The 12514-nt window shown below is 44.6% G+C and overlaps 1 protein-coding gene across 1 annotated transcript in view; it reads left to right on the plus strand.

Moving 5' to 3' along the window:
• The window catches only part of LOC110973365 (adhesion G protein-coupled receptor L3-like), a 35540-nt gene that overhangs the window by 7355 nt on the left and 15671 nt on the right, over positions 1 to 12514 (plus strand). The window contains exons 3-10 of the mRNA XM_022224135.2: positions 4354 to 4473; positions 5621 to 5938; positions 6626 to 7000; positions 7528 to 7584; positions 8298 to 8435; positions 9178 to 9302; positions 10284 to 10541; positions 11803 to 12013. Coding sequence (XP_022079827.2) covers positions 4354 to 4473; positions 5621 to 5938; positions 6626 to 7000; positions 7528 to 7584; positions 8298 to 8435; positions 9178 to 9302; positions 10284 to 10541; positions 11803 to 12013 — 1602 coding nt within the window. The remainder of the gene's footprint in view (positions 1 to 4353; positions 4474 to 5620; positions 5939 to 6625; positions 7001 to 7527; positions 7585 to 8297; positions 8436 to 9177; positions 9303 to 10283; positions 10542 to 11802; positions 12014 to 12514) is intronic.

The raw sequence follows: 12514 nt of genomic DNA on the forward strand, positions 1-12514 counted from the left end.
GTTTGTCTGTATCGCTGTTCCGCTTGGTATAAGCTCCGAACTGTTCCCATAGCTGGCTATCATTGACGGACAGTCCTTCGTAACTGATTACACTTTTATTCATTGTGTTGTCCCCAGAAAGTGCACGGCATGGACTCCCCGACAAACATTCCATTAATGACAAACATCCATTAATGCGTGCTGCTTCGGAGACAAAAGAAAAACTTCAGTACAGGAAATAACTCCTCATTGGAAAAGAGAAGATCACCCCAGTTCTGGGCGTTCGTTTGTACAGTGAGTTGACATTAAGAGAACAACCCAAGGGCAGCTGCCTTTACGGCCTGGTTGGGTTGCACTGAATGAAACTCGAACACAGCCATGAAAGTGAATTGTAAAACCAACTAGCGGTTTTCTGTTTTCTCCGATTGGTGAGAAACGGTGGGTGAGCCATTCGTGTCGTTTCATTTTTATCCTCGTGGCGTAATTTCAAAATGCCCAGTTTCCGCAGAAAACGAAACCCTGGCACAGGTTGGTTTACAGTTCTAGAAATTGTTGGTAACGTGCACGTGCTGTGATTTTAAAAAAAATTATTTTCATTTCCTTTTAATAATTGCAACAGTTTACATTTACAGATTGCGCACCGTTGTTGAAAGATAGACAGATATTGGGCAACCTACTGAAAAAAAGTAAAGGAAGCTGATACAAATAGGCCTATCAGGTTCATTCTCTTGATGGAGGACTTTATGCACAAAAAGAGCATGTAGGGTGGGAGGCCGAGGTTTCAGTGCGTGACACCCAATGATGAGATTTTTGGACAAGTTTTGGTAATGATTATAATGGAATGTGTGCCTGCTATAGCACCCAGCAATGGCGAAGTACATAAGCCTGATTCAACGAACTATAAGAAATGTGTTGTCATTAGTCACCAGTTTTGATGTATTAATCACTAAACATTCTTCGCACGTTCAAAGCAAGGACGATGTCACGTTCAACGGTTTCTAACGTTTGGACTGTATACAGAGACACACAATATTAAAGTCACTGCAAAGAGTACAGTAATCACGATGAAATCAAGTAATATCAAAATTATCCACCGACCACCGCAAACCCCTAGTGTCCACAGTCCCGCTGATATCTTTGCGGTTCTTATTTTGGTATAAATTACTACTCTGTGTGTGCGAGATGGCACCCGACAGGGAATCTATTAAAGGCTGCAACAGTTAAAGAGAAACATAGCAATATTCAGAAAAGGGATAAAAACCATCGAACATTGGTATTTTGGCATTGAAAGATAAGGCAACAGGCGTTAGCCACACCTTCCAAATTTGACAAATAGACACCGAGGAAAAAGTACACGTTCGATGAGGAAGAGAGCGTTTGAAATTGTGTGGTGGTATAATTTCTGTGTGTTCTGTGCACACTCGCTTATACTCTTCCACTTAAACTGTATATCGACGTCTTGCGTTCATTTCCGCGGAAACAAGTGTCGTTGAATGTAAGTGATACTTGTGTCTTGTGTTCCGAATACTCCCGAAAGTGATTGGGAGACGTTACCTTTTGTTTCACATCCTTTCTCAATATGAAATTCGAATATACATGTATGGCATTCATCTTAAGTCTTTAGATACAAAACTGAAATCTGCAAGAACGAGAAACACATTGGTAATACGTGTGCGTGAATAGCTTGTCTTATTATAATGGTCTCTACAGAAAAAAAAAAGTCGCAGGATTAAACTGGGGAGGTGCTGTACCATTATCTTTTGGCTGACTGCCTGCCTGTCGCGTGAAATCGAGATAAAGTGTAAATTCAGCCTGCAGAACTACAATCCTGGACAAATCTCGTTGGGCCTCCAACCCTAGCCCCCCTTTCAATGTTGGGTCTATGTGCGCGGTCTGCGCTCCAGCTGGACATGTTAACATTGACCGGGGAAGGCAAGAGAGCGTATGGCTAGTGTCCCAACAATTTTGTCCAGGATTGCAGAAGCACGTTTTAATAGTGCCGCTCGCACTGCACGGTGCTATGGGCCTCGACCTGGACCAAGAAAGGGTGCTATTTTCTTATCAACGGCGGCTCCTTTTATGGGAACTTAACTTCGCTGGTTCACGAATGACAAGGAAATGCACGCGTCACGATCGCATCACTACCAACAAATTGAGTACTCCCGACCAACGCGGCTCTTTTCGACCGATGAGGGAGTGCTTCCGCTCAAGGCGCATACTATCCCTTTTCAATACTGCTGTGGCACCTCCACGCTCGCTGACAGGTGGTACGCGTACGTTACATGCCGCTTGGACTAATTGGATGTTGTGACTTGCCAAATTAAATGCACGCCGGATCGCTAGGAGCGAGAGCCTCTGCAGTTGCTGGTGTCTTCTCCGATTTCAGTCTTTCCCAGGCTCAGAGTTCTTATAAACATCAATGCTAAAACGCGTTATGTGTTGTAACAAAATCGCTTTCATCTCTATGGAATTCATAATTGTTTTGCCAAATTAAAAATTCCCTCCACTGCACACTAAGAAATAACTTGCTGAAACTCAGTTGTTCCTTGTTTTGCTGACCATGCTCCTTTGATACATGCTACAGACCTGGACTTTGTAAGGGTTGTTCAGTTGATTAGTGTGGAGAGACTCCTGCTAGGAGATATAATTTGCATTCGAATTACCTGGCGGTGTAGTGAATGGAGGGGGCACTGGGGCACTCCCTTGCATTCGATCCAATGAAAAAATACTGGGCAATCAGTATAAAAACCTGCAGAGCACATGCTCACAGGTTGAGGATTCAGGATTGGGTCTTTTTGAGTAGACTAGATATCTCCTTTTTTGAGCATGTGCGGGTTCTGAAAAGAATTGGTGGTAATCAAATATGCTCTGTCCGTCGTCAGGAGTCTGCAGAGGGTCCAGTGATGGAGCAGCCTATATGGTGTGTAGAGGGCAGTGAGGTGAGGAGAGGATGCGAACTCAGGATCCAACCGAGGGCACTGGGATGCTGGCAAACCAGTGAGGCGTCTCATTCTGAGGGAGGGGATTGTGGGGGAGGCAGCCAAGGGTATAGGGGACCCATAGGCTGGAAACGTCCTATATAGGGTATAGGAGACCCATTGGACTGGGATGTGAGGATGGGACGCCAGATGTCGCTAATGTGGAAACCGGTGTCTTGTGGTACTCTGTTGGGGCGGGTACCAGTGCTTGATGCTGGTGAGGAGTTTGGCTTTGCTCTAGTCGATCTTGTAGTCTAAATTTGATGTGGGAGGCTCGTCGTATTCTCCTTTCCTGCCATGTGCTTTGTGTTCATTGAGTCTAGTGGGGAGGTCACTGCCGGTCTCGCCGATGTACACTTTGCCACAATGGCAGGGGATCTTGTACACTCCAGGCTTGTGCAGTGAGTTGTGCCAGTCCTTGTGGAAAGTCAGCAGGTTCTGCATTTTCAAGGGGGGTGTATGGAACGCTCGAATGCTATGCTTCTTGAGAATGTGATGGGGAGGTATTGCATAAAGGGAGGGCTATGGACCTAGGGGCCTTGACTACTTGGCTTTTGGTATTGGAGACCCTTCGGCCGGGGGATCTTAGGTCTTGGGTCTTGACTTGTCTGGGCTTGTATCCACTGCGCTGTAGTGCCATGGAGATGTGACGGAGTTCTTGGATGAGGTTCCCTTGTCACACATGCAGTATGCCCTGCGTACAAGGGCCCGGTTGACTGAAGACTTGATCTTTGGCTGACAGAAGGACGCGCTGTGGAGGTGTCTGTCTATGTGGGTAGGTTTCCGGTATACACGGCAGGTGAGGCTGCCATCCTGCTTTCTGGATACCTAGACATCAAGATATGAGTTGTTGCCATCCTTTTCTTGTTCCATTGTGAACTGGGTGTTACAGTGAAGCCCGTTGAGGTGTTCCAGAAAGAGCTGGTGGCTACCGTGCCTGTGCTGCTAGATGATGAAGAAGGTGTCGTCTACGTACTGGAGCTAAATCTTGGGTCTGTGATCTGCACTGTTGATATATCGTGTGCTGCTCAAATTCTTCCATGAATATATCAGCCAGAACTGGGGATATAGGGGATCCCATAGAGGTTCTAGTTGTTTGTTCATAGAATCTATCTCTCCATCGGAAGCTTGATGAGTTGACACAGGTGAACAGGAGGTCTAGAAGCTGTTCTGGAGTAAGATCGGTGCGGTCATTGAGGGTGGGGTCTGCCTGAAGTTTGTCCTTGATAATGGTGGCGGCCTTGCAGCAACTTGAATGAGAGTTCTTTTTACTTTCGTTGCTAACCTTCGTTCATAGTGTTTCCGACATCTCTCTAGAAAAATTGTTGTCGTGTCGAAATGTCGTTTTTAGTCCGAGAAGACGGGCGAAACTCTTGATTTTTATTTCCCATTTCAGGTCATTTCAGTGGGCAGTGTAATCCGAATTTCTACAAGACGCCAAAATGTTTGAACACCCCAGGTGCTTACTACTGCGAGTGTGGTGCTGGGTTCGAGTGGAACAGCAAGCAGTGTATCTGTACGTATAAATAATTATTACCTTTCATTAGAGAAGTGCAACTGCGGTGCACGGAGAAAAAACGGTACAGTTTCTACAACACAGAGCAATAATTATTTTCTTTTCTATAGCAGTTTGTTTACATCAGTTTGTTTACATGCAGCGCGCCCTCTTTTGTCCCAAGTTAATACTAGCATTATGGCGGCGTTCAGCGTGTCGCCTAGTGCACTGATCGCTCTGTGGTATGGATACTGTGAACATGAGCGCAGTTGTAGAAAAAAGTCATTCTTTCGTTAGGTGACACCCAGACAGATTGACTTTCCCATAAAGCCTCCATTTTCTTTTGATCTGTTACTGGTTATGGTTACTTGATGGTCACCGGTCTAGCCCCATAGGCTGTAGTAGTGTAGCTGTAGTGGCTCCCCGTTACAATAATGTGTCTCTTATCTGTCGCCACACTGGGAAAACGGCAAAAAAAGGCAAGTTTTCTACAATTAGCAACCTAGCGGATAGTTTACCCCGTAAGTAGTGAACATACCAGTGCAATTTCAGCTCATAAAAATCAAGTGGATGCCCCCACGTATCCCGGAGAAAATGTTTTGAAAGAAATCCCTCTGAATCGGGACAGGGCCCAGTAACGACGGAGGAGTATTTGTCGGGCCCTGTTTACGGGTCTAGTATGTGGCATATGCCACATTATAGTCCTATGGCTCCCTCCATGGTTTTGCAGATTGGCCGATGTCCCCAACCATGCCAAGAAGAAAAAAAAAACTTCCCTCCTTTTTCCCATGGGGTCACGTGCCCTTCAGAAGTTTAAACTCCCACCTGCCCACCCCTTTCGAATTGGTGAAGTGGCGCCAAAAGCAAAGCATTGTTGATTTATTTATCATGTATCTCATTAAAACTATACAATTTACCTCTATCATTCAATCTTGTTATATTATATAGTATCATTTAAACAAATTAGTATTGGTTTAGCGGACTTGGCTATCTTGTTATAAACGAGGTCATGAGGCATGTAAACAAGATTGATCAGAGGCAATTAACCAGTTGACCGACTAGTGTTGTCCAAGACATTAGTGCTCAGGGTTACTCTTCACAATATCAGAATGAGCTCTGTAAGCTTGGGTTCCAATGTCGCTTCTTTGTTTTTTTTTTTAAATTGCAGCGCGTTCTGTGGACTCTCGTCTCGAGTACAGCGACAGCGAGGCCGACAGTTACGCCGTCCTGCTGGGCAAGAACTTTCCCGCCCTCCAGGCCTTCACAGTAGGCCTATGGCTGCGGCTCAACTCGGCCGACTACGACGGGAGGAATGGCACCATCCTGGCCTACGGCTTCCCCAGCAAGAAGACCGAGGAGCTGTGGCTGAGCATCGGGGCGGGCTTCTTCACCGTACGGATTCGGGGGCAGGAGTCGAGCGTGCGGCTGAGGCGAGGCCTGCCCCATGACAAATGGCTGCACGTTGCCTGCACGTGGACATCAGCGGGTGAGAAACATGTTGGATGCAGCCTCAGAAGGAACTGAACGCTGTCAGATTTTAGTTTATTTAGGGTCATCTATTCAAGCAGTGTTTGAGTCAGATAAGTAATAGGCAGGGTTTTTGCCAATGGGACACTACATCCCTCAGTGCATTATACTTGGTGTTGAGATTATTGGGAAGTAATCAAGCAATGGAAATGAGGACCGCAATGGAAATAAGCTATTTCTAGCTTCTCTGTGCTATCCTCAACAATGCCCTGGACTTACATGTAGTTCTTTATAATTTGTTTGAGTTAATTCAGTTGTTTGTGTATGATCATTTGTAATCTGTATGGGTATTGTCAAATAAAAAGAAACAAACAAACAATCAGCAATCAATAAAAGCAAGAAAGGAAAGTTTACAAGAAAGCCAACATATGACAAGTCATTTCAGATTTAAACACATTTCATGCTGCTACAATCAAAATACTCCCAAACCTTTAATACTTTCCCTTTTAGGAATATTTATATATTTGTTTTATTATACGTCATGATTATGAAATGACTGCAGCTGGGGAGAATTTCATGTTTTAAGTGTGATGAATGATGAATTATAATTGCAGACCTAAGCCTATGACGTTTTGTTACTTCTAACTTGATTCTAACAAGTATGATGTAGTGATATAATCATGGACGGTTTGGTTTTTACCGATAGGTGGTGTGTGGGCATTGTTTGTGGACGGACGCCTTGCGGCCACAGCAGGTGGCCTGGCCCCGGGGGAGACAATCCGAGCCGGCGGCCGACTAGAGATCGGTGTCCGTCGCAGCCACAACCTCGAATCTGCGGGCCGTCCTGATGGTGGCGCCGACTTCGGTGACACAGCCGCCAACGCCACCTTTGACCACAGCGTGTCGTTCAAGGGGGACGTCAGCTACTTCAACATGTGGAGCAGTGCGCTGGCGGACGACCACATTGCGGACATGCACCAAGACTGCACCTTCACCTACTGTGGCGACGTGACGGAATGGGTGGACTTCCGGACGGGCACCCGGGGGGAGCTGAAGCTGCGTTGGCCCTCGGGAGTCTTCGGTGAGTGGGTCCAAATAGAGATTTCTTCCCAGTTTTTGTACAACTGCTTACTGGCAAAGGACAGGCACCTTATAAGTTTCCTACTCTCCTACGGTTTGATGGATACTGGTCATGTTTTGCATGTATGCTGAGTTCCTTTCTTAAGCCAGGCTCGATCCATGTGGACCACTTCACGGGTGAATATAATCATCCAATCACAAGTCTTCTTTGATTTGGCAACTCAGAACCCCTAACAATACGGGAGATTCACAAAAGATTCACTTCTTTTGAAGTCAAAATAAGTACTTCTTCGGCTGCATCCGAAGCTGTCGTTTAGAGCCAGGTCTAGGCCTTCACTCCATTTGAAATATACAGAGATGCACCCAGAATAGACATAGCCGTAGCCTTGGAAGCCACGTGTGGACGCAGCCTTTAACAGTTTAATTGCCATATGCCTCAAACATACTTGTTCAGGATTTTCCCGCAAGTCTTTTATGCGTGCTGTTCCCCCAATGCAGGATTTAAACTGGGGCTGTTCTCTGTTTCAGAATCGTGCATTCGAGACAAAGCAGAAGGCTGCGACACTTACTGCACTGAAACTATTGGTGAGTGAGCTTGATGTCTTGGATCATACTCAACTGTGAATGACATTCCTTACACGAAGAGAAAATACCAGCGCTGAAGACTTTCTTGAGTGGAACTTGGAAGTTCATGTGGATGGGTCATTCTCAGCCGTGCAGTTCTGTTGAACACGTCAGCTACCAAGAAAATGTATAATAGAGTCTCTTGTGATGTTTGTTGCGGACTGCATTACATTTATTTTGCAACTTGTAAGTAATACTCTTAGTTTGTATCTACATTTCTTGAATTAACTGTTGACATATCCAGTTTTATGTCATGTTGGTTGCCTGGAAATACCCATGGGTGCTTGATGGAGGGCCATTCTCCGTTACATGTATTACAAAAAAAATGGCAAATCCTATGATTGATATCCTTCCTGGGCCTCTGAAAATGGTCAGTGTATATTTCCATTATGCCATTAATATTAATCTACTGACCCAGTTTAAAATTTTTCATTTTTTTTCTTTTTAAGTTTGCCGCTTTGGGTGAGGGGTCACATTAAGGTCAGTTTCGCGTGTGACATCATACCAAAATTATTTTCTGAAAACTCTGTTCAGCTGTGGTCAGCAGATTAATGTTAATGGCATAATGAAAATATACATGGGCCATTTTCAGATCCGAGGAAGGATGTCATTCATCCAAGGGAAAAAAAACAGTACAGGATTGGAATAATGTTTTGATTCGGGGGCATTGGCAGGTCCGCAGTGCCAGCAAGAGTTTGCAGAGAACATTGAGTGGCCCCGTACCCCAGTGGGTGAAACATCCTACATGCCCTGTCCGGGGGATTCCAGTACGCCTCCGGTTGACAACGACGGCACAAGCCAAGACACTGACGGTGAGTTCATTTGACAAACAATGGAAGTCGTAGCAACAGCTGTCTGCAAGCTGTAAGTTTGTTAGTCTAGGATTGGTTGCGCTAAGTTGTGTGGGGGGTCTACATCCATGCACTTTCAACTGTGCTCCAAGTTAATAATTGTACAAAACAAACCTTCACAAGACCACACAAGACCAACACAAGGCCTTCAGTCTGAATTCAAGTCTCGAGCTTTTTAACTCAACTCTAACGAGCATTCCTTTGTCATTGTTCACACTGTTACTTGTGTCTGGTCTTGTGTCTGCAAAAGTCCTTTGCTGGCAGTATGTACATCAGAGGGCATTTTAGATGGTGACTGCATTTTGCCCAAAATAGCTCTGCATTCAGTTGCTCTAAATTGTTTTAACTCAAATAGCCAAAGAGTCTGTACTAAATTTAGTGAAGTGAATCCTCAATAAAAGTGCAAAGAAATATTGTCACTTTCAGACAGAATAATGGCAGTGTTCCGTTGAGGTCAGTTACGATGCAGCCGTTTTTGAGATTTTCTGAAACGCGGGTAGAAATTTCTGGTGTTGTAAAACTGACGGAGACACACCTTGCATCCTGGGAAAAAATTTTGTCAGGAAGGTGTCAACTTGCCAATAGTCATCCTCTGTTTCAAGATGCTGGCAGTTGTTCAGCAATGTTGCTTGCGCGTTGCCTCGAGACCCGCCAGACTGAAGCTCGGGTTCTCATTAGGGTCTTGGTACTCCTCTATTTGCAGTGTCGCAAGGCAGTCGCCCTTGTCTCGGGGACGGCATCACATGGGAGGAGGCAGACAGGGCCGAGTGGGGAGAGGCAGATGTCACAGAGTGTCTGTCTGAAGACGTCCGTCTCTTACAGGATAAGGTAAAGAAAGCTTCCCCCCACAGACTTGCACACACAGGTAAACTTGTTTTTTGGGGCAATCGTGGACATTCCTATTGTCCTCTTTTGTTCGTACTTCAACTTTTTTGGAAGGCCTCTCATATGTTTTGTACATGTTTGGCAATCGTGGACGTATCAGGAATCGTGGACGGTCATTAATTCTTTTGTTTAACGTCCACAATTCTTTGGGAACATCAGTGCACCCATTAGATGAATAGCATCGGAAAGGGCCGAAAAAATTCAGAACCATACAGAATTTTGATTGTTGGCGTGCAGAATTGTCAGCATATAAACGTGACTTCCTGTGAATACTCTGAGATATTTCCAACTTCAAAGGCATTTAAACCTTGCGTGATGCCTGCATGATGCATGTGGGTGTGTATGGCATTCCTGACCCAGGGTGGCCTATATTAAAGTGTGGGACCAATGGCCGGTTGAGTCCACCACATTTAAAGTCCAAGTCCGCATCCTTCTGGTTCATGTCTGAGTCCAAGTCCTTCACAAATCTAGTGTTCTCATATATTTAAAAAAGGACGCAAATACTGAATGCACATGTATCGGGTACACAGAATGCAGAAATTGGGTCCCATTCATGATCAGTAATTGTAAATAAAAACAAAACCCATGTGTTTATAGTATCACAGTAGTTATTTGGGACAACCCTTTTACCATAATGAAATCTCCCAATGTTTCACAAGGAATCAGAAGTTTCATTAGAACAACAAAAAGGAGAAAAGCATCAGTCTCATTTCTTGCCAAAAGAGTGTTTTTAGGATGAGGATTTCAAAGGTTGGAAATGATACTGAAGTATTAAGTTTTCCATTCATTTTCTCTTTTTTTGTATTTTCAGTTTATTTATTGAGTGTCCGAGTCCATCAAATAGTGGACTCTAGTCCGGACTTGATTGAGTTCTGCAACATTGTTACTGGCAGCCTTTCAGTAGCCTACATGTTTTTGCTGCAGATTGGAAGCCTGTACATCAACATCTCCCAGGGCCTCGCGTACAACCGGTCCAAGATCCTGACTCTGCTGGAGGAACTGCACCGCAACGCCATCCCTTACCGGTCCAATCCGGCCGACATCACAGCCGACGTCTACGGGGTCCGTATGCTGGTGGCGATGCAGAACGCCACCTTGGGTCTGGAGGGAGAAGGGCAGTGGGCTGGCCTGACGGACGCGCAGGGCCGCCCTACCACGGAAGACATCTTTCACTTTGCTACGGTACCTTTCCTTGGTGACCCTTTTCCTCAGCGTGTCCGTGAAACAAGTCAGTTACAGGAGCATCTTGATTTGCCTTTCTATCCCATTGGCATGTTTTTTTTAAAAAGTCCTTTGCAGTTTGCTCAGTTTGACAGCTGAGACTATATATCAGCAGATGTTCAACTTTGTATTAAAAGAGATTTCCTTTAACACCATCTGTTTTGTTGCATTGCTTATTTTAACAGCTTTAAGTTTTGGGACTGTCAGAACATGTTAATGGGTATCCATAACTTCAGAATTATGTTGTTCATTTGAATGTCTCAAACTAGGGTTGAGTCAATTCGAATGATTTACTATTCAAATATTCGACCTTCAGTTTGACCGAATGATTTACTAGTCAAATATTTGACCTTCAGTTTGACCGAATATTCGGTCGCACCGACCGGCAGATTGTTGATGAACAAGCAATATACAAAATCAGTTGCAATAGCACACACAATTGTACATTATGATCAATATAATAGCTTCTCACATCTAGGAGTACCTCCAGTCACGATTTAGCAAGATTTAAGAGATGAACAAGACTCCTTGCCCTGTTGAAAATTTTAATTGTATTAATGAATAATTTACTCAGATTTCTAATGCATTTCATTTGAATCTGCTTGGAACAAGCCTCCATGGTGCAATTTTTCTCATTAAAAACAAAAGAAAAGTTTCCCTTCCCTTTCATGAATTTTGCATTCCAATACTCAAATTCAAAAAATAATATTTGAATATTTGAAAATCGATTGAATATTCGGTACAACCCTATCTCAAACAAACGATAAAAGGAAATGCTAAAGACTAGATGAGGTTACATAAGAGTGACAGTAGGTATATTTTCGCACATTGAATTCTAACTGTTGTGTGCAGCAAAGATCGTATAGCGGCGCAAAGCGGCGCAAGATGGCGAACTTCACAGTGAATACACGTAAAATGTTGTAATTGCATGGGCGCCATTTGAGCAAGCGATACGCTTGTGCAATGCACAGTAATGCAAAGGCGCAGGCGCCGTGGCAGGCACGTGACCTGGTGAGCCTGCACCTAAGCATTACCGTAAACTGTGCAGGTGTATCGCTTGCTCAAATGGCGCCCATGGTAATTACACCCTTTGGACAGAGTTATCCATCTTGCGCCTTCAGCACTATGCGATCTTTGGTGTACAGTGTGGTCATTTAGCACAGCTTTCTATGGCATGTAGCCATGGTGAAATGGTTCTTCTGTTTCATTTGCTTTTGGCTAGGTCGCTTGCAACATTTTTGACATTATTCTGGACGAGAGGAACCACCCAGCCTGGCGTGGAACCGCCCCACGAGGGGCGGGGGCCGTTAGGGTCCTCCAGGCCATCCAGGATTTTGCCGACCTGATGGCCAACGGCCTCCTCCTGCATGCCAAGCCTGGCGGGTCCGAGATTGGCAACAATGCCATGTGGACTCACACTGGTGCCAATTTCGGTAAGAAGGTCTAATGTCTTCACAGAGATTGAATTGTAGCGATGCATTGGTGTATTAATGCAAAGAATGCATAAAAGTCAACATAACTTCAAAAATTTGTGTTTGTAAAGACCTGTTGTGACACACGTTGCTGTATGTCGTCACGCCCCTGTGCTGAGTGATACCAGACATCTTTGTTATGCCCTTAAAGGCAATCCAAGGACATACAGAGTAGAATGATTGCTCACAGGGCACAGGACCACTCTGATTAGCGTTCTCATTGCTTAGAACAAGGACCTCACCTGAAGCAGGTCTCTGTCTGGTTGCCCAAGCACATACTGGAGATCAGGCGTGATATGTGACCTCATGAGGCGCCAGACTAGCCTGAAGTTTAATTGCCTGGATAAAAACAGTTATGTCCAAAACAGGCATGGATAGTCTCAATGTCTTTGGGAAATGGCTTATAGCCAGTACATTTTATTATTATTTACATGTATTATTTGCAGTCGTGACCATATATTT

The sequence above is a fragment of the Acanthaster planci genome, linkage group LG19 (assembly GCF_054643075.1).
Source record: "Acanthaster planci isolate LZ-2023a linkage group LG19, COTS_SCS, whole genome shotgun sequence".
Taxonomy (NCBI): domain Eukaryota; kingdom Metazoa; phylum Echinodermata; class Asteroidea; order Valvatida; family Acanthasteridae; genus Acanthaster; species Acanthaster planci.